Below are 21561 nucleotides of genomic sequence, written 5' to 3'. Positions count from 1 at the left end.
TTAATAGTGCGGTACAGCTTCCGCAGGCTCGTCCCCACAAAGAAGGTGGACCTGCGGGATTCGAGGCCCCGTATTCACCTCCCCAAGCACCCTTGCGGGTCGGCTCTCGGAGCCCTCCCTGACCCCAGCCGCTAAGCACCCGAGTTCGCGGCCCCAGCGTCTCCTCCAGAAGGCCGTGCTCAAGTTCACTTGCCTGCAGCCTCGAGTCGGAGGGGTGCGCGAGAGAAGGGTGGAGCTTTACTTACACCACCGCATTCATTCCCATCCCACCCACAGCGTACCAGAAGACCCGCGTGTCTCATCAGTTTGAACACTGCAGACTAGGAGGACGCGGCTCCCTTAAGGCTGGGCGCGCGCGGCGGACCGGAAGTGACGTGCCGTGCGGCGTATTCCCGCCCTGCCCTTCGCCGGCGGGAACTCAGGCTGCTGCTGAAGGCGGCAGCTGTTAAGTGTCCGCGCTCTGCGCTCGGGGGTTCCTGGGCCTGAGAGTCTCAGCTTGGGGGACGGAGCTAAGACTTCGTGACCACCTCGCCCTTTCCTTGTCCCGGAAATCTCAGGAACGAGCCGGCGGCGTCCTCGCTCTCCATACGAGCGACTGAAAGGCCCAGGCACTGCCGGGGAACACGCGCGGGGAACCGGGGAGAACAGGTGACCAGCCGGAGAAATTGCGAGGATTACCTTCGCCTTTCTCCATTCTTGCTCCCTCGATGCCCCTGTGATGTCTTCCACCCCTTGCGCACCCCTTGGTGTACGGGTAGCTCAGTCTTATCCTTCAAAGCCCTGCTTTGGATGATACTACAGCCTGTGGCAGGGATGGACTAATCCAACAACGTTGAAAACCTTAGTTTACAGATATTAACACTTTATTTTATTCATTGATTATATACTCCTAATGCTAAGCACAGAGCTATGTGTTTGCACAGTTCTTTTAACTCAGTTGCCTTATGAAATAGGTCTTTAGGTTCTTTTACAGAAGGGGAAACTGGGTCTGATAAATGGTAATTCAGTCACCAAATCTTATAGAGCATCTATCCTGTGCCAGGCCCTGGAAACACAACAGTGAAAAAAAAAATTGCACTTCCAAAAAAAAAAAAAATTGCCACTAATGCTGGGGATTTTCAGGCAAACTATCCCTAAAAACAGCCTTGTGCTGCTTGGGTGAATGTTTACTTGAATGATAATACTTATCTTCTGGGTGAGATTTTGTAAATTCCTCATGCTTTTCTGCGTTGTTTCGATTTCTTCACATGAGCATGCAATCAGAAAAACAGCTATTTACATTTTAACATCAGTGTCTCCTCTCCCCCAAAAGCTTCTGAAAGCAAGCACAGGCTCTGCCAGTAAAATAGGCTCTTGAGTGGAGCTCTAGGCCCATGAGAAGCAGAGGGTTTTCATTTGTGGTCCTGGTACTCCTCCTAATTTTTGAGTCCATTCTAGGGTCTGAGCAAGAGCTAGGCCGATGACTGTTGAGACCCCTGTACAGTTTGGCCATTAATGCCATTGTACTTAACAAAAAGTTGGAAGGCCTTTTTTCTATAATTCACTCACTGTAAGTAGATTTTAAGTTCCTTTAGCACTTTGGCTTGTTGATGTCCCACTAGTGCTCAGTAGAATGCATTCAGAGGATGCTAGGTCACGGAGTGATGCCCTTCGCGTAGTATTTATTGAATGTCTATACGGGGTTAAGTGTGCTTTCAGGCTATACTTCTTCATAATGGTTTCAAAAGAGCTTTTCCCTTTCTGTCTTAGACCTGGTCAGGGTGAAGTAACCATGCAGGCGTTTCTAAAAGGCGCATCTATCAGCACTAAACCACCGCCGACTAAGGATCGAGGAGTAACTGCCACTGCCAGAAGTAGTGGAGAGAACAAGAAAGCCAAACCTGTTCCGTGGGTGGAAAAATAGTAAGAACACGTATTTTTGTTGAAATAATAAATTACTCTCAGACCAGTTTTGAGTCACTTTTTCTGTTTAACTTAAGAGGAGGATGACTTGCCTTGCTTGTGAAGTGAAGTTGCTCAGTCGCGTCTGACTCTGTGACCCCGTGGACTGTAGGCTACCAGGCTCCTCTGTCCATGGGATTTTCCAGGCAAGAATACTGTAGGGGGTTGCCATTTCCTTCTCTAGGAGATCTTCCGGACCCAGGGATAGAACCCAGGTCTCCCATATTGTAGGCAGGCGCTTTACCATCTGAGCCATGAGGGAAGTCCTTGCCTTGCTTTAGTTCAGTTCAGTCACTCAGTTGTGTCTGACTCTTTGCAACCCCATGAACTGCAGCACGCCAGGCCTCTCTGTCCATCATCAACTCCCTCAGTGCACTCAAACTCACGTCCATCGAGTCGGTGATGCCATCCAGCCATCTCATCCTCTGTCGTCCCCTTCTCCTCCTGCCCCCAATCCCTCCCAGCATCAGTCTTTTCCAGTGAGTCAACTCTTCGCATGAGGTGGCCAAAGTACCGGAGTTTCAGCTTTAGCATCATTCCTTCCAAAGAAATCCCAGGACTGGTCTCCTTTAGAATGGACTGGTTGGATCTCCTTGCAGTCCAGGGGACTCTTGAAGAGTCTTCTCCAACCACAGTTCAAAAGCATCAATTCTTTGGTGCTCAGCTTTCTTCACAGTCCAACTCTCACATCCATACATGACTACTGGAAAAACCATAGCCTTGACTAGACAGACCTTTGTTGGCAAAGTAATATCTCTGCTTTTGAATATGCTATCTAGGTTGGTCATAACTTTCCTTCCAAGGAGTAAGCGTCTTTTAACTTCATGGCTGCAGTCACCATCTGCAGTGATTTTGGAGCCCCAAAAAATAAAACACTGTTTCCACTGTTTTCCCCATCTATTTGCCATGAAGTGATGGGACCAGATGCCATGATCTTAGTTTTTTGAATGTTGAGCTTTAAACCAACTTTTTCACTCTCCTCTTTCACTTTCATCAAGAGGCTTTTTAGTTCCTCTTCAGTTTCTGCCATAAAGGTGGTGTCATCTGCATATCTGAGGTTATTGATATTTCTCCTGGCAACCTTGATTCCAGCTTGTGCTTCTTCCAGTCCAGCGTTTCTCATGATGTACTCTGCATATAAGTTAAATTAAGCAGGGTAACAATATACAGCCTTGACGTACTCCTTTTCCTATTTGGAACCAGTCTGTTGTTCCATGTCCAGTTCTAACTGTTGCTTCCTGACCTGCACACAGGTTTCTCAAGAGGCAGGGTTGCCAATCAGGACTTCCCTAGTGGTCCAGTGGCTCAGACTCCGTCCTCCCAATGCAGAGGGCCCAGGTTCTATCCCTGGTGGGGGAACTAGATCCTAAGAGCTCACATGCCAGAGCAAAAATCAAAGATCCTGTATGCTGTGGCTAAGACCTGGCACAGCCAAATAAACAAATACTATTTTTTTTTTTAAAAATCATCTTTAAAAGAAAATCACCCAATTGTATAAGTCATAGAACCTTGGAACTGAAATGTACTTTAGAATACTCTAGCTCAATTCACTTATTTTCTGCATGAACTACAGCCTTCTCTGTTACTGAGGTCTGTAGTTTTGGGGGCTGAGATACAGCAGTGAAGAAAACAAAGTTTCTATAAGCTGATCATAAGCTCTTAGGAGTTTTGCTTAAGTCCACATAATCTGTTCCTCTTTTCATTACTGGTAACTGGAAATTGTTGAGCTTTTGTTTATACATTTTTGGCAAAAACAACACGATGGGGCTATTAAATTTCAGTCAGTTAAGTGATATAACAAGTAGTTGTAACCCCTAGTGTACCCTCAGTTATTACCAAAGAATTGCAGATTACTTAAAGCAAAGTAAGGCCTTCATAAGTTTTGTTTGGCATCAATAATGGTTTTAAAAGTTGGAAATTTCACATAAAAGTCTAGAATCTTTTCATTAAATAAATTACACAAAGGTTAAAATCTAGATTTTCAGCTTCTCAGGAGATTATGCAGCACTGTATTCAGGTTCTCACCTGAAAACACTTAAATGGAATACTGCTCATTCTGGAAAGGTAGTATGTTCCTCACTTCACCATAGTCCCTACTAGTGTCTCTTGTCTTAAACTTGCATTTTTCACTCTTGTTATCTGCCTGGACTCTGCAGGTATTTGAATATGAAACCCTGGTTTATAATACATACTGGTTTTCTAAGGTAACATCTGACATAAATTCTTTCTGGCGTTGGCCTGATTACTTAGAAAAGTATAAATAGAAAAGAGCTTTTGATTAGTTAACTAAGCACTAAAGCCTAACTTTAGTGTTGGATAACTTAGGTTAACATCATTAGTTATGTAAGACAAAAGTTATACTTCATATTGATTAAGCTTATTTTGTTAGTGCTCAAGTGAATAGGTATGTGAATAGGTATGCGTTTTTTGTGCACTTAGGTGATAAAAGAAATTGGTTTTAACCAATTAACAACACAGTAACATATATGTAACTGTATTAGCCATAATTGTTATCTATTTTGAGGTTGCTAAATAGGTCTCTTTTCAGCTTAGGTGCAACGAAACATGTTACTTACTAGGCAAGTGTTAACTTTACATTTTGAACCAGTTGGCATTTGTGATGTTATAAAATAAAATCATATTGCATAATTTTTGTAAGCACAACAGATGGAAACAGTGCATCTGGAACAGTGAGGAGTCACTTAATTTCACTCCTAAGTATGTATTTGCCTGAAGTGAATACAGACAGGGTTTCCATATCCAGTTATGAAAGTTTCTCATTTCATTACTGATATGAGAGAATTATCATTGGTATTTTAGCAAAAAGAAAGACTTCTGTGGCTACTGTAATATACTAAATAAGTTTTTTTTTTCCCGCCCACAGTCGACCAAAATGTGTGGATGAAGTTGCTTTCCAGGAAGAAGTGGTTGCAGTCCTTAAAAAGTCTTTAGAAGGAGCTGATGTGAGTAGCATATGCTGTCTGGAGTCCTAAAGTCATTGGGAGATTTGAGAATTCATTCACTCTCTTCCTTCCTTTATAGCTTCCAGTCCCTTTTAAATACTATTCTGTATATACATAGTAGGCCCTTTATTACTATTTGTACAGTGGAGGAGTAGTTCAACAAATATTTGTTGAGCATCTCTTCTATCCTATGGTGGCATGGTTATATGGTACACAAGTAGAGATCATTAAGCAAGATAGACTGGGTCCCTTTGCTCATGAGCTTTCATTTTGGTGGGGAGATAGAATAAACATGTAAGCACAATAAATAAGAGAATTCTGTCCTAGAGGAAATCAACCCTGAATATTCATTGGAAGGACTGATGCTGAAACTGAAGCTCTAATATTTTGGCCATCTGATGTGAAGAGCCTCATTGGAAAAGACCCTGATGCTGGGAAAGATTGAGGGCAAGAGGAGAAGGGAGTGACAGAGGATGAGATGGTTGGATGGCATCACCAACTCAATGGGCATGAGTTTGAGCAAACTCCAGGAGACAGTGAAGGACAGGGAAGTTTGGCGTGCTACAGTCCATGGTTTGCAAAGAGTCAAAAACAACAGCGACTGAACAACAATAGGTACTATGAGGAAGAGTAAAAGATTCTTTGAAACTATGATTGCTCACCTAATTTTAGGATTTGAACTCTCAATACAATACCAAAAAAAAAGTGTTCTGTTTACAGCATCATGTTACCTGCTGTGATATAGGATAAAATGTCCTTGAGTGAGTCTACAGCATCATGTCACCTGCTGTGACATAGGATAAAATGTCCTTGAGTGAGTTGCATTTTCGATTAATTCAGAGACAAGATAAACCCATGTGAAGAATTAGGAGTTTAAAATTGTATAAGGCAAAGTGTTATAAGAGCTTAGTGGAGGAAGGGAAACAGTTGCAGAGGATAGTGTGATGTGGTTTTTGCTGTATTCTGACAGTTTTCTTCCTTCCTTTCAACCTGGCTGTTTTGAATTAGAGATTCTTTAGGTTTTGATGCCATTGTTCTCTTCCTAGAATTACACTGCAACAGTATATATTTGAAAGAAGTTATATTTATAAAACTGTTGAATCTTCTTCACTAGTATTTGTCTTAATTTGATCCACATACCTTTAGCTTTTAATTTTATAATGACATACAATTTAAATTGCATGCTAATATTTACACAGATTGCAGGACATGATGTTTTTTAATTGCTATGATTCATCAACTCCTTAAAAAAATGAAGTGGGATTATGATCCAGTTCTTGACTTTATGGCATCTAATTTACAAGGCTGAATTAAGAATTTTCTTCTTTAACCGCTTGTTCAATAATTTGTGTTTCTTTTCAGATTTAAGTTTTTTGAAACTTAGAGTTGAAGTAATTTTGTAAAGGAAATTAAAATGGATAACCTGTATAGCACAGGGAATTCTGCTTAATATTATATGGCAGCCTGGATGGGAGGGGAGTTTGGGAGAGAATGGATAATTGTATATGTATGATTGAGTCCCTTACCTGTCCATCTGAAACTGTCACAACATTGTTAATCAGCTATATTCCAATACAAATAAATTTTTTTTAAAAAAAGACTAAAGCAAAATAATTCATTCCTTCATTTACACTAAAGAATATTAAAGTAGAATTATAAGAGACTTTTTTTCAGAAATCAATTTTTAGAACTGATATTGCATGTACAGTCCTTGAATGCTCTTTATGTATATATTATCAGACTATTACATAATGTAAGGCTTCATAATTTTACTGTATTTTAAAGAATTTAAAGTATTGTATGTAGTAGTTGACTGGATGAATCATTACAACTACTGAAGTAGTTGGAGCAAAGTAAAAATGAAGTCTTAAAAATGAAGATGGCTGGGAGATTTTGTTTTTGTTTTTAAATAGGGAATCTCATAGTTTGTATCTTAAACTGTATGTTACCAGTGTAACAGTAATAGTTTTTTAATATATTTATGTATTGGTTTATTTACTTCGCACATACTGAGTACTGCAGGAGATACTGAGAACATAGATGTGAGTAGAACAAATAAGATTCAAGCTTTCCATATAGTGAGGTGAACAGGTATTTTAAGTTAAACCCAACAGCTAAATAAATAACAATAAATAATTGCAAATTACATCAAGTGCAACAGAGACCAATGGGAGAATAACAGAAGAGACCCTCCTTAGATTGGGTGGTCAGGGGAGGCGTCTGACTTGTAGTATGGGAGGAGTTGATAAACAGAAGAACGGAGTCAGACTTCAGCTCATGGGGAAGTATATGTGCAAGCCAGAAAGTGCTTAGCTGTTGGAGGCCATTGTGAGTTGGAATCTGGGAGAGAGAGGTGGTGAGAAAATCATGGACATCCTTGTAGGTTATAGTAAGCAAGTTGATTTGGGGATGTGTTTTGCTTTTCTCAGTAGAGTTTGAACATGGTGAATAGCTTTAAGTAGCAAGTAGCGTGGCATCTGATTTGAGTGAGGAATGAATGGATGGGAAGAGGGAGGACGGGGCAAGAGTGGAAGCAAATAAACCTCACTGCTTAGTTTCCTATGTGCAGTGGTTGCCGTACAGGAAAGGACATACTGAAGACTGTAGTTTCACAGAGAAAGACAAATATCATATGATACAGCTTATGTACAGCAATTAAAAAAATATATACAAATAAACTTACTTACAAAACAGAAACAGAGTCACAGACTTAGTACACAAACATATCCTTACCAGAGAGGGGAAGGGTTAGTAGGTAGATGGGGAGTTTGGGATTGACATGTACACACTGCTATATCTAAAATAGAAAGCCAACAAGGACCTACTGTATAGCACAGGGAACTCTGCTTAATATTCTGTAATAACCTAAATGGGGAAAGAATTTGAAAAAAAAAGACACATGCCTATATATAACTGAATCACTCTGCTGTACACCTGAAACTACCAATTATATTCCAATATAAAATCAAAAAAATTTTTAAAGTATACAGTTTCATAACAGTACTTGTTAGAATTTAGTACATTTGTTAATCTGTACCACAGATGAGTTGACTGTTTGATAGGAGCCAAGCCAGCTAGATTTAAGGTTTATAAGAATTAGTTATTTAATCTTATCCTATCTTCTACTGGTGAAATATATGCAGACATCCCTACAGGCGGGGTACATAATCATGATGTGGACTACTGTGTGACAATAGATGCTTTTTATTTTTAATGTTTCTATTCTTGGAACTTTAGCTCATGGAAAGCCCCAGTATGCCATTTTCATTCCTTTTTCCTTGATATTGGCCAAATCCAATTTGGTCAGTGTCCCTTTTGAACCAACTGACATCTTTATAAAATATAAAATCTTGCCCGGTCATGAGTTCAGATGTGAGATAAGGAACTGACAGAAGCTCAGGATTTCATTCACAAATAGGAGGTTTTTAATTCCAGCTTTGAAAATCCCACCTAAGTATTAGATTAGATATAGAACAATTGTAAGTATTGATTCAGTTTAAGATACTAGAAAGACATCTTTGGGAAAAATGATAGTGTTTGTGAAAAAGCAGGATTTAGTACTATTATTACTGTAATACCAGTTATATTAAGAAACCTTTGTTTTCAGACATATATGCGCTATTAAGGAAGTCATTGTACTCTTCCATAGACATTTTCAGTCACTTTTAACCTGGGTGCATCAGAATATAATTTTTTTAAAAATAAAATCTTAACTTCTGCAGCTCCCTAATCTCTTGTTTTACGGGCCACCTGGAACTGGAAAAACATCAACTATTTTGGCAGCAGCTAGGGAACTCTTCGGGTAAGTTGAAATCTCTCTCTTTCTCTTTTAAGACTTGACACTAAGAACCTCTGGTACTGCTTTTCTTTCTCTAAAACTTTGCACTTGGTTTTTCTGTGAGTTTGTTGTTGGGTTGTTGTTCAAGCGTTTGAATGTACAAGGAGCCTCGTGATTTTTTTTCATCACTTTAAAACTCATTGTCATTTTGGAGACTAGAGAACCCTATCTGCAGTCATGCTGATAATTTCATTACTCTTAATGGTCATGTTCATGTCTGTGTCATAGAATTTGCTGTTTTGATGCTACTGATGTGGACCACCCCTTCTTGAGTTCTTTCTTGCTCTGGACTTCCCAGGGCCTGCCTCTAAAGTGGCTGGGCCAGCTTCATGCCCTCAAGTATCCTAAGTGTAAGCAGAGTGTCCTAGTTGATGCAGTATGATTCCAGGTACAGCAGAAAATCTCTGTGAGCCACCTTCTTAGAGTCCTCTTCCTAGACTGACTGTGTTTAGCTTAGCCAGCTGTTACAGTAGCGGGGGCCGGAGCCCTGTATTTAAAGTTAAAAGATATATTTCAGCCCCTATATGGTATCCATGCAACATGCACCAACATAACAGCAGCTATCTTTAATTTGTCCAGGATTTTAATATCAGGCATATGGCCTAAGGGTACATTTGAAATCCTGCACATGAAAATAATTAGATGCCTCTGAAACCACCAAATACGTAAGGATAATCAGTTCTGTTGAGATGTCAAGGAAGACAAAAGGGGAAGCTGCTCTGAACCTAGTATTTTGACAGCAACATTTGTTTTCTCAAGAAAATTTTAAAGGAGCTTTTTTGATTAATTCCACAACTCAGATCCAGTCTGAACCATCCTTAGCAATGCAGTCATAAAGAAGCTGTTAAGTATAGTTTACTATTAGTTGTTCTAGAGTAAGTTTTATATATTTTTATATATATATATGTATGTTATGTGTATATATATACACACACATAGAAAAATAACTAGAAGGAAGTATTAAAACAGTGGTTTAGCAGGATATGCCAGGTGTTTTTATTTTCTTCTAAATTCTCAGATTTTCCTACAAAGAGCTAATTTTAATAATTTTTTAAAAAGAACTAAAAAGTAAATAAATAAACTTCATATTTGGATCCAGTAGTTTTCCTTATAGCAAGATACTTTTTGGAAAGAATTCAAAATATGCTACATTGCACCTTCATTTTAAATTGTAACATATTTAAAACTAAATGTTTAACACTGGAAGGATGTTACCAGTCTTAGGTTAGAAAGTCACAGCTATTAAAATGGTTTTTACAGTGTTTATCATGATATGGCAAGATGTTTATGAACAGTACAAAGCGGAAAATTGATTTAAAATTTAGCACAGTATGTGGTATCATCTACCTTTTTTTTTAATGTATCAGAAAAAAGCTAGAATGTTTAAAAAAAAAAAAGAAAAAAGCTAGAATGTTAACTGTATGACTTTGCAAAAGAGAAAATACAGGACTGTGTGCCTTATATCCATATTGTTAACTAGGTGTATTTTAAACTATTGAAAAATGTACAGATGTTAAAATATGGTTTAAACCTGGTTTACTTATGTGCTCTATGATGTTTCTCTTTTTTTTATTTTGACATAGGCCTGAACTTTTTCGATTAAGAGTTCTTGAGTTAAATGCATCTGATGAACGTGGAATACAAGTAGTTAGAGAGAAAGTTAAGAATTTTGCCCAATTAACTGTGTCAGGAAGCCGTTCAGAGTAAGTAAGCTCACCTTCCCTTTTTTATACCGTGTCTTTTTATTTGTTTAAAATACATTTCTGCCAAAATTTCAACTTTTTTCATATTAGATCATATTATTTAAAATTAGAAATGACTTTTCCATTAGTAACTAATTTTAAGTTATTTAGCTATCAGGGGTTTTTAGTTGATATTTTGTCTAAGGAGTATTCATTAGTCAAATATGGTTTGGTGGTACACTCAAATAAAAATCCTGATTTTTAATAATAATTCAATAGGGATGTTTAGTCAACTACATATACTCCTTAGGTGGCAAAGTTCAAAGGTTGAATTTTTGGTACCTGGCATATATTTAATTTTATATGAGAGCACACTTGAGAATTTATAGAAAGTGAATGACAGTTTTTGATATCTACCTTGGATTGACAATATATATATATCATGTACTTGATAAGGGACTTAGATCAAGAATAAAGAATTCTTACAACTCAGTAATAAAAAGACAACCCAATTTAAAAATGGGCAAAGGATGTGAATAGGCATTACTCCAAGGAAGATGTTGCTGTTGTTGAGTTGCTAAGTCATGTCCAACTCTTTTGAAACCCCATGGACTGTAGCCCACCAGGCTCCTCTATCCATGAGGTTTCCCAGGTAAGAATATTGGAGTGGATTGCCATTTCCTCCTCCAAGGGATCTTCCCAACCCAGGGATTGAACCTGAGTCTTCTGCATTAGCCAACAGGTTCTTTACCACTGAGCCACCAAGGAAGCCCAGGGATGATAAACAAATGGTCAATAAGCATATCTAAACATGCTCATCAACATCATGAGCCATTCAGTTCAGTTCACTCAGTCGTGTCCGACTCTATGCGACCCCATGAATCACAGCACGCCAGGCCTCCCTGTCCATCACCATCTCCTGGAGTTCACTCAGACTCACATCCATCGAGTCAGTGATGCCATCCAGCCATCTCATCCTCTGTCGTCCCCTTTTCCCCCTGCCCCCAATCCCTCCCAGCATCAGAGTCTTTTCCATGAGTCAACTCTTCGCATGAGGTGGCCAAAGTACTGGAGTTTCAGCTTTAGCATCATTCCTTCCAAGGAATACCCAGGGCTGATCTCCTGTAGAATGGACTGGTTGGATCTCCTTTTCCAAGGGACTCTCAAGAGTCTTTTCCAACACCACAGTTCAAAAGCATCAGTTCTTTGGTGCTCAGCTTTCTTCACAGTCCAACTTTCCCATCCATACATGACTGCTGGAAAAACCATAGCCTTGACTAGATGGGAGAAATGCAAATCAAAACCATGTTGAAATACCATTTACACCCATGTAGAATAGCTATATGGAGAAGGCAGTGGCACCCCACTCCAGTACTCTTGCCTGGAAAATCCCATGGATGGAGGAGCCTGGTAGGCTGCAGTCCATGGGGTCACAAAGCGTCAGACACGACTGAGCGACTTCACTTTCATGCATTGGAGAAGGAAATGGCAACCCACTCCAGTGTTCTTGCCTGGAGAATCCCAGGGATGGCAGAGCCTGGTGGGCTGCCGTCTATGGGGTCGCACAGAGTCGGACACAACTGAAGTGACTTACAGCAGCAGCAGCAGAATGGCTATAATCAAAAAGACAGAAAACAACTGGTATTACAAAGGATGTGGAGAAATCAGAACTCTTGTACATTGCTGGTTGTAATGTAAAATGGCACAGCCACTTTGAAAACAGTTGGCAGTTCCTCTAAAAGTTAAATATGACCCAGCAATTCCAGCCCTACAATATGTACTGACAGGATATGAAAATATATACACATGTACACAAATGTTTATAGCTGCAGCTTTCATAATAGTCAGAACATGGGGAAAACCCAATATCCATCAGCTAAAGAATGGACGAATGAAAGATAGTATGTTCATCCATTTGGCAATAAAAGGAATTGAAATATGAGTTACAACATGGTTGAACCTTAAAAAACATTACATTAAGCGAAAGAAGCCAGTCACAAAAGACAGCATATTATGTTGACAATATGATTCCATTTGTGTTAAATGTCCAGAATAGGCAAACCTGTGGAAACAGAAGGTAGAGATTCCTGATTGCCTATGGCTGGAAAAGATGGGAGAGAAGAGAAATGACTCCTGATGGGCACAGGGTTTCCTTTTGGAGTGATGAGAACATTCTAAAGTAGATTGTGATAATGATGTGTGAATTAACTCCTGTGTATTTCTCTGAATCAGTGGAAAGCCATGTCCTCCTTTTAAAATTGTGATTCTGGATGAAGCAGATTCTATGACCTCAGCTGCTCAGGCAGCTTTAAGACGTACCATGGAGAAAGAGTCTAAAACCACCCGATTCTGTCTCATCTGTAACTATGTCAGCCGGTATGTATATTGCCCTAAAGATAGATACCAGGGAGCCTTACTTTGATAGCCCCTAACAGAGGAAAAAAATGTTTCAAGGTTACCCTTAGTTTCCCCTTCATCAAATCTTGTTCTTAATTATTTGGGGGAGTTTTTGTAGACAATGACTTGTTTTTTTCCAATGTTTTACAGAATAATTGAACCTCTGACCTCTAGATGTTCTAAATTCCGCTTCAAACCTCTGTCAGATAAAATTCAGCAGCAGCGGTTACTAGACATTGCTGATAAAGAACATGTCAAAATTAGCAATGAGGTAATTACTGTTACTGTTATAGCTACTGTAAATTAGTAATGCCTTTGATGAATGCCTATGAAGAGGCCCTTTCTGAAAAGTCAATTTTGTATTGCTTCAATTTGTGATGCCAGTTGCTCAACCAAAGGTAAATGAATAGCTGGAATGTCTAGGAATTACAGGTTCAGCCTTACTGTTGCTATTAGAAATTTATTGTCTGTCAATATTGCAGACTCAAAGCTGAGGCAGATTTCATACAGACTACAAATTCTTCAACAGCAAACCTCTGCATAGTCATTACTAATACTTCTGTGCAAGAATTAGGTATGATGCAATTCTGGTAGTGATAGAATATATACACCCCTTATTCATTGTAACAGAATTCAACCATAATTTATGTAATCAAGGCTGTCTCCATTAATCCTGCCACTACAGAATTGACATTCTTTATTAAATTCATCCTTAATTGGCCATTACAGATTAAGAACAACTTTTTTCTCTTTAGGGAATAGCTTATCTTGTTCAAGTGTCAGAAGGAGACTTAAGAAAAGCCATTACATTTCTTCAAAGTGCTACTCGACTAACTGGTGGAAAGGAAGTCACAGAAAAAGTGATCACAGATATTGCTGGGGTAAGAGCACTGGGTATCCTGAAATTATTGTAGTTGACTTTTTTGTGACTTGACTTTACTTCAGCAAGTAAGAGTGCTTATTATGTGCTGTCTATTCAAGCTGCTTCAACAAATGCCATAGACTGGTATATAAACAGAATTCTCAGTTCTAAAGGCTGGGAATTAAAGTGCCCACAGAGCCAGTGTTGAGGACATACTTCCTAATTCAGACCCATTGATACCTCCCTGCATCCTTCTATGGTAAAGGAATATTTCCTAAGGGCATAAATTCAATTTGCGAGAGCTGCACTCATGACTGTAATCACCTCCCAGTGGTGTCACCTCCAAATACTATCATGTTTAGTCTGTAGCTTATAGTAGTAGCTAGGGAGTATCAGAATGCAGGCAGGGATGTGGCAGTTAAATTTTAAAGGGTGGGCCCTATCCAAGGGGTAAGTGACTAAAGGAATTCTCTTGTGCCACACCCTTGTTTTCAGATAGTACTTTCCAAACATAGCTCAACTGATCAACTAGCTCTGTATTGACATCTTGGAGAAAGGATTTTGTAAATGCCTTCCTCTGGTTATATGGCAGTGCCTGATCTTTATGCATTGGTATGCATAATCAAGGCTGGACCTACCTATCCAGCTACAAAACATGTGCTGCCTGAAGCATTTAACAGGGAGTAGGTACAAGACTGGTAAGAGAAGTCAACTGTCTTCACCCAGAAACTAATTCTTTTAGGTAGTACCAGCTAAGACAATTGATGGAGTATTTGCTGCCTGTCAGAGTGGCTCTTTCGACAAACTAGAAGCTGTGGTAAAGGTAAAGTGACTTTACTAGCCTTGGGGAAGGGTGAAGGGATAATAATGCTAAAATATATGTGTTTTGGTTATAGGACTTAATAAATGAGGGTCATGCAGCAACTCAACTTGTAAATCAACTCCATGATGTGGTGGTAGAAAATGATAACCTTTCTGATAAACAGAAGTCTATTATTACAGAAAAACTTGCTGTAAGTAGGCATTTTCTACATTTCAGCACAACATACACACCACACCCACAAAAGGGCAGTTTTACTTACAATGTTTCATTTTCTTGTAGGAAGTTGATAAATGCTTAGCAGACGGTGCTGATGAACATCTGCAGCTGATCAGCCTCTGTGCTACTGTGATGCAGCAGTTAACTCAGAATTGCTAGAACTATGTTCAGTATGTATTTCATAAACAATTTATAATAAAAATAACCAAAGCACCTTTAAAGTGAATATACAATTTATTTAACATTCAAACTTCATTAAGACATGTGCAATATGGCAATTTTACTGGGGGTTTAACCCTACCTAGGATGATTGCTTGCTGGGGCTTAGCAACAGGGTCCAGTTCACACTTAGCACTAATTAAATACTTTATTGAATAAATATAATACCAAACAAAATGCATTCAAATGCTAAAAAAAAATCAATTTTAAAGGCCTTTCTATTCAGGCTAATGACAAACACAATAAAGGCAGATATGCTAGTTTAACATAATTGGCTGATTTTATACAGCACTTATATCTTTTAGTCCACAAGTATATTATTAAATGATAGAGAACATCTAATACAACCATTTCTACAGAACTAGGAAATAAATTTCTAAGAAAGAAAGATTTTACAGACCCCATCTTTTATACCCACCCCAACAGTCTAACTCTAAAGAGGATAAAGCCAATGACTTTCCTCACAAGAGCTCACGACTAATGTCGCTTTGCTATCAAAATCTGTATTTCTGATCCGTTATGAGCATTGAGACAAGATTCAAATATTCCCAACGAAAGAAGCACAATGCACGTTGTGATCGCCTATTCAGCAACAGCGAGCACTGCATTCAAAACTATCTCATCCCAGGAATTAAATAAGGTCGGCCACATTCATTGGCATTTCCTCCACTGTAGTATTGTAGAAAGTCTCAATGTCACGAAGAATCCTCTTGTCTTCTTCAGTAACAAAGTTTATAGCCACACCTTTCCTCCCAAATCGACCCCCTCTGCCAATTCTGTGTGAGGAAAAGAAATCAGTCATTAGAATACATTACTTCTCACATGCTGCATGAACTACTGAACATGATGATCCACTTGTTAACCATCAGCTGCTGTTTACTTATCAAGGTTATAGTTCGTGCTTCTAATTGGAGCACTAGCTGCTCATCAATATCTAGAGAAAAAAATCTTCCTCTGCAGTTAGTGCCAAAAGGATTCAAGGCTTGTCTGGCTGCAAAATGAGATTTCATCAGGTGTTTTGAGCATTACTTTTTTTTTTTAAAGCAGATGACAGTATTGTGTTTGGGGTAGTGAATTTAAAGCCCATACCAAAGTGGGCCAGCCAAGAGCAGATGTCGGCCTGGGACAGATGTAAAACACCAGGGATAAAACAAAGAAGTTATGTAATCCATTTCGACGCACTCCTGGAACTGTAAACTGCAAATACAAATGCTTTAAGGTTAACTATTGTCTGAAACCTAACAACTTTTTCCAGTGGGAAAACAAGTATTTGGTATGGTAACCCAAACTTATCACTGCTTTTTTGCTCAGTTTCACACGTTGTAACTCAAATTACTCAAACGTGTTACCTCCAAAACATCTCTCTAACCTTCCTGATAGAAACCAGACAATACAAACCACCTAACAGGCTAATATACAAAATGCCTTAGCTGGAGCATGTTAAAATATCAAATAATCATGACAAAAAAAAAACAAGTATAAATACCGACTCGCTCTTTATTCAAACAGTGTGCTGTTTCGCTTATGATTCCACGTCCTAAATTACGTCAACGCCGTTTCTGAGTGCCATCTCGTCATCAACTGCTGCTATCGACTCCTGTATTTTTTAAAAAGTCTTTTTTTACATCATATAACAAAGTACAATTCAATTTACTTAGGGATAAAGCCACTATAACTAAACCAGGGACTGCTCAAATTGCTACCAGACAACACCAAGAAAATCCCAACTATAGAGGAATCACCAAGAAATCACATGGACACAAGAGCATCACTAAAAATAAAGCTCCAAAGTAAGACCAACAGATCTAAAACAACCTGATCTGTATACTGTGGAGTCCACGATTTGGGCAACATTCACAACTGTTTTCCCACTGTGTACAATCTTCCCAAGTACAGTTTTGATTATATCCTACCAAGTCACTGTCTTAATACTTAATTCCCTGATTTGAAGTTACCTTTCAGACAATTTAGTCAGTAGAAAAGCAATGAGTTACACCAATACATTACTAAGTCAAGATGCCATCTACTCACCTGTGAATATAATTTTCACGATTGGTAGGTAGATCATAGTTTATAACCAATGACACTTGTTGCACATCAATTCCACGAGCCTGAAATACAGTGATAATGATGTTCAAATTCTATGTAATATAGGGGCTTCCCTGGTGGCTCAGCAGTAAAAATCTGCCTGCAGTGAATGAAGGAGATGTGGGTTCAATTCCTGAGGTCCCCTGGGGAAGGAAATGACAACCCACTCCTATATTCTTGCTAGGGAAATTCCATGAGCAGACGAGCCTGGTGGGCTACAGTCCGTGCGATGTAGGCCACAAAATAGTAATGAACTATATACTAAGTAGTATAGCTCACTGTGGAGCGTGGCCTTCTTTATTCTCCCAAATAGCCTGAAGTTGGTAAAGGCCATTAAAAACCTTCCCCCAATAACAAACTTTTGGTGGACTAAAAAGAGCATTAAGAGACTTACCAACAGGTCAGTAGTGATCAGAACACGGCTTGACCCTGATCGAAATTCCCTCATGATAACATCTCTTTCTTTCTGGTCCATGTCACCATGCTGCAAAGTAACAAACCTATTAATTCAAGAATCACCAATCAAATCAGTAACTTAAAACTTTATCAACATGTATGAGACCAAGCGTCCCTGGCTGCTACTGAAGCATAGCAGACAGGTATAGTAAAGAAACAACTTTATTTTTAGCAGGGGGAACGACAACACAGCACTTAGCAGCTATATTGTAGTCTAAATCCTGCTTTAGTAGAGGCTTCAATTACCAGTACTAGGTTAGAATACCTCTTACCAGGGCAGAAACTGTGAAGTCCCTGGCATGCATTTTCTCTGTGAGCCAGTCCACCTTGCGCCTTGTATTGAGAAAAATAACAGCCTGGGTAATTGTCAGTGTCTCGTACAAGTCACAAAGTGTATCCAACTTCCATTCCTACAGTATTTCAAAGAGAAAGTAACAGTCATGAACTTTCCAACTTACATTCTTTAAAAACTCATTTATTACATTGGTCTAATGACATATTGCACCAAATCTTAAGACAAAGGACACTGGACATTAAGAAAGAGGTCCACCCCAGTCTTTACAATCTAGTGCAGTTCCTCTTCTTCTTGTGTAATACTCTGCTAGCATTATTACAAAAACCAAGGCTATCTTGGTTTCTGTAATTTTAGCACAGTGCTTATACAAGAAGGTAAAAACCTAACTTTTTATTTTAACAATTACAAAAATTACCTCTCTTTCAACATTAATATAAAACTGTTTGATTCCTTCAAGGGTCAATTCTTCCTTTTTCACCAAAATTCGAATTGGATCTCTCATGAATTTTTTGGTCACTTCCAACACATCCGTTGGCATTGTGGCAGAAAGCAACACCACCTTAAAAAGATTTGTCACACGTCGTTAGCACAACTTCCACAATACTCAAGGGAAAACATTTTAAAGTCAAGCACCCCTGAACGTGGAATTATGCCAGACTAAAGTAAGTTATGCATCAGTCGCTGTTAAGTAGGGGGAATGACACAGAACACTTCAACTGTAATAGTGCCTGTGTTTAATCTCCAGCAATTTTAGGAGACTGAAACAAAGCTCACCTGAATACTAGTATTTAATTTTTGGAAAATCTCATAGATTTGATCCTTAAACCCTCGGCTCAGCATTTCATCTGCTTCATCCAAAACGAACATTTTGATCCATTTTGGAGCTGTTAAAAAATACAGTCATGCCATCATATCTAAATTCTCAGGCATACTATTTGCTTTATTATAATAAAAACTTTACTCATCAGCAATACTTACAGAGATATCTTCTGTTTAACATATCAAACACTCTCCCTGGTGTTCCAACAACAATATGTGGTGCTTCAGCCTGCAGTTTTTGCATTTCATTTCGAACATTTGTTCCACCAATGCAGGCATGACAAGTTGCTCCCATATAATCTCCAAGTGCCAGAATTACCTTTTGGATCTGAAAGCCAAAAGCCTTAATTATTATCCTGCAGAATTACAGGCTTGTGACTAAACTTCAAAAGCATAATGGCAAATATCTGGTCTGCAAATAGCTTTAATTGCATGCACAGCACTTAACTACTTCCAAGCTTAAAATGCAGACCAATCTAACTACCTCAAAATAGACTTCTGTGAAAACATCTTGTGCCTCAAACTTTGAATCCTAATGCCCCAGGTATCAGCTAGGTAAAATACTTCCTGCACTATCCTCCACTGTGTAGCAAAGTGTAAGTAGTGATAAAAAAGTAGCAGATTTAGCTGGAAGTTAATATTTATCCCTGAAGGATACTGCGACTTAATAATCTTGGCCTTAATAAAGCCTACAGGTATATTAGCAAGGCTTTACTTCAAAGCCAATAGAGCAGTGAGCTTTGAAAACGCAGCATGCAACAGATGTACCACAAACTACTAAGACTGTCAAAGGAGATTTTATCACTGCAGTTTTCATGTTGCACAACTGCAAACTTAAAAATGAAAACGGGTCTAGTCCACCCTGAACAGAAACCTCCAGTTTCTCAATCTGTTACACAACCCTGCAAACCATACCTGCACACCCAGTTCCTGTCTAGCTTTCAACAAAACTCCCTGCATGCATGGACAGTTAAAAGGAGGGCTCTATAGGACAAATTTATACTAAGCTTTAAATTCTTCACAGTTGTGAAACCTGAAACCTATGCAACACGCAAGCAGTTTTTTCAACTACACTATCAATACCTGTTGAGCCAGTTCTCTGGTGGGGGCCAATACTAGTGCTTGGGTCTCCTTGAACTCAATCTCCAACTGTTGCAGGATGGAAATAGCAAATGTGGCTGTCTTGCCAGTACCTGACTGAGCTTGAGCAATCACATCATACCCTAAAAAAAGTAGGATACATATTTACCGATCCCACATCAAACCGTTACTTCTAGTTCACACCATGTATTCCCTTTGGAACATGAATTATGCCCAAACAATAAAAGTGATCAGCAATGAGTATTCTCTTCATTTCAGGTCAGTCCCGAAAGATGATTGCCATCATTTCACTTTAAGGAATACATATAAGTGCTAGTTTCCCAAAAGGTAATTTTCCCATATTAGAGGGGAAAAGATCCAGGTCTATGTTGAACAGTTAACTCGTTTTTAAGAAGTGTCAACACGTTCTTTTACCTTTAATACATGGAATAATAGCTCTCTGCTGAATAGCTGATGGCTTCTCAAAACCATAAGCATAGATGCCCCGAAGAAGAGACTCCTTTAAGTTCATATCATCAAAGTTATCAACAATCTCATTCCAGTTGCTCTGCAAGTTAAAAAAAAAAAAATAAAGGAATAAATGGGATGAACCAACCCACCTTTCCAAAGTTCCAAATTCCACATCTATTTCTTACCTCGATGACACCATCGGGGTCCATTCCCTCTGGGCCGCCATGTTCTCTGCTGACAAAAATACTGCAGTTAGAGAACTCCCTTCCCCATAACCCCAAAACTGCACATTCAGGGCGATAAAAGCCTTTTCATAACCCGTCTCACCCGGTCGCCCTCCCCGGCACGTGTAAACTTTCCAAACGATCAAAGGAAGATGGTGCCGCAGGGCACAAGACGTACAGCGCGCCCACTCAAAGGTTAGCAACCAGGGACGCCCTGAAACCCTACGGACGCAGGCCCTTCCCCCCAGGCCCGAGCGCTCCCCTCTCGGCCACGGACCATCTCGCGAGAGCTCCACGCGCCGAGCTCCGCCCCTAACACTGCGCAAGCCGGGGTGATTGACGCGGGCCAAGGCCCGGCAAGGCCTTGCCAACGGTTCGCCGGGAACGTGTGGCCCACCCAGCCCGGCCTCTAGCCGCCGCCGTCCTACCCCTACCCACACCTATCGTCTAGCGCTCCCAAACCGCGCGGCTGGCCGCGAATAAAGCTTCGGGCCCCAGTTATACTATACCGACTGCGGACTGCGCCACGGCTTCCACTAAACGCCGGGCTCCGCAGAGGCAGGGGAAACGGCCGCGATTTCAAGGCGTATTTGGGAAAACACACTCTTTTACCACCCAGTTTTCATACTTTTACCCCACAACCTAAGCCCTACCCACCATGGAAGCTTCTCGAAGGACACTGGGGTACTGTACCCCAAGGCAATGCCTAAAACCCAGAATTCCCTGCCTCCTGACCACCTATTACAACCTCCACCGGCGCCTTAGGACCTATACCACAGAGCACCACCGAGGAACCGCCATACCTGTTATAATCCGCGGAGCCACCAGACATGATCCGAAGAACCACTCAGTGCCGGACTGAAAAGACAGCCGGGCCGCGCCACCCGTTTTTTATAGGCTCGCGGCCGGAACCCGTTTTCTGCGGAGGAATTTTCCTTCGCGCTTCGGCAGCCACAAAATTGAGACCCTAAAGTGCTTATCTCAGAAAATATCCTAAGCAAATCGGTGTTAAAGCCCAAATTAGGTTATTTGCCGATATTACAGGGCTGCTGAGAATCCCAGGACCTTGGGGAAGGTTGGAACTCTTTGCTCTGCAGCGGAAGAATATTGCAGCAAGCGGTGGGCCGACCTCGTTCCAGGCCCGCCCTGTTCCTACGGGGTTTCCGCATCCCCGAAGCAGAGGCAGC

The 21561-nt window shown here is 40.0% G+C and overlaps 2 protein-coding genes and 4 non-coding genes across 29 annotated transcripts; 1 reads left to right on the top strand and 5 right to left on the bottom strand.

Moving 5' to 3' along the window:
- Window positions 1-399: 399 nt before the first annotated feature.
- Window positions 400-14943, top strand: RFC4 (replication factor C subunit 4). Of its 2 annotated transcripts, XM_086398416.1 has the most exons (11): window positions 400-648; window positions 1750-1902; window positions 4826-4904; window positions 8627-8706; window positions 10326-10445; window positions 12657-12800; window positions 12972-13092; window positions 13577-13702; window positions 14426-14506; window positions 14580-14696; window positions 14786-14943. In XM_086398416.1, exons 2-11 carry the CDS (start codon window positions 1772-1774, stop codon window positions 14879-14881), a joined length of 1095 nt encoding a protein of 364 aa, XP_086254542.1. In that variant the 5' UTR covers window positions 400-648; window positions 1750-1771; the 3' UTR covers window positions 14882-14943. The 2 variants fall into 2 exon arrangements, with proteins under 2 accessions (XP_086254542.1, XP_086254553.1); XM_086398427.1 differs by lacking the exon at window positions 14426-14506.
- On the bottom strand, window positions 14938-21240 carry EIF4A2 (eukaryotic translation initiation factor 4A2). 23 transcript variants are annotated; one of them, XR_015163142.1, is made up of 12 exons: window positions 21178-21240; window positions 20336-20384; window positions 20115-20247; window positions 19683-19822; window positions 18759-18927; window positions 18555-18664; window positions 18196-18339; window positions 17758-17895; window positions 17424-17513; window positions 16973-17129; window positions 16432-16538; window positions 14938-15717 (listed from the first exon to the last, which is right to left on the bottom strand). XR_015163142.1 is itself a non-coding variant. In XM_086398336.1 (11 exons), the coding sequence occupies exons 1-11, from the start codon at window positions 21204-21206 to the stop codon at window positions 15573-15575; spliced, it is 1227 nt and encodes a 408-aa protein (XP_086254462.1). In that variant the 5' UTR covers window positions 21207-21240; the 3' UTR covers window positions 14938-15572. The 23 variants fall into 23 exon arrangements, 4 of the variants coding, with proteins under 4 accessions (XP_086254462.1, XP_086254471.1, XP_086254484.1 ...); XR_015163122.1 differs by having other exon boundaries at window positions 16428-16538; window positions 16973-17052; XR_015163123.1 differs by having other exon boundaries at window positions 16973-17052.
- On the bottom strand, window positions 17258-17397 carry LOC147379708 (small nucleolar RNA SNORA4). The gene has a single exon (XR_015135389.1). It is a non-coding gene; the product is annotated as a small nucleolar RNA SNORA4 (small nucleolar RNA).
- LOC147379707 (small nucleolar RNA SNORA63) lies at window positions 17581-17712 on the bottom strand. The gene has a single exon (XR_015135266.1). It is a non-coding gene; the product is annotated as a small nucleolar RNA SNORA63 (small nucleolar RNA).
- Window positions 17980-18156, bottom strand: LOC147379706 (small nucleolar RNA SNORA81). The gene has a single exon (XR_015135301.1). It is a non-coding gene; the product is annotated as a small nucleolar RNA SNORA81 (small nucleolar RNA).
- On the bottom strand, window positions 19925-19993 carry LOC147379705 (small nucleolar RNA SNORD2). Its single transcript, XR_015135435.1, has one exon. It is a non-coding gene; the product is annotated as a small nucleolar RNA SNORD2 (small nucleolar RNA).
- Window positions 21241-21561: the final 321 nt, after the last annotated feature.

This window comes from Bos grunniens, chromosome 1 (genome assembly GCF_055505025.1).
Source record: "Bos grunniens cultivar Pamir isolate PY7600 chromosome 1, Bosgru_T2T1.0, whole genome shotgun sequence".
Classification (NCBI taxonomy): domain Eukaryota; kingdom Metazoa; phylum Chordata; class Mammalia; order Artiodactyla; family Bovidae; genus Bos; species Bos grunniens.
This window is presented reverse-complemented; position numbering and strand designations above follow the sequence as displayed.

Excerpts from the sequence above, each read along its gene's own strand:
- RFC4 (XM_086398416.1), top strand. The coding sequence starts at position 1,772 with ATGCAGGCGTTTCTAAAAGGCGCATCTATCAGCACTAAACCACCGCCG. Across the intron at positions 4,905-8,626 it reads AGTCTTTAGAAGGAGCTGAT|CTCCCTAATCTCTTGTTTTA; the intron begins GTGAGTAGCATA and ends TAACTTCTGCAG. Across the intron at positions 13,703-14,425 it reads TGATCACAGATATTGCTGGG|GTAGTACCAGCTAAGACAAT; the intron begins GTAAGAGCACTG and ends TAATTCTTTTAG.
- EIF4A2 (XM_086398336.1), bottom strand. The coding sequence starts at position 21,206 with ATGTCTGGTGGCTCCGCGGATTATAACAG. Across the intron at positions 20,385-21,177 it reads GGCTCCGCGGATTATAACAG|CAGAGAACATGGCGGCCCAG; the intron begins GTATGGCGGTTC and ends TATTTTTGTCAG. Across the intron at positions 17,514-17,757 it reads ACTTCACAGTTTCTGCCCTG|CATGGTGACATGGACCAGAA; the intron begins GTAAGAGGTATT and ends GTTACTTTGCAG.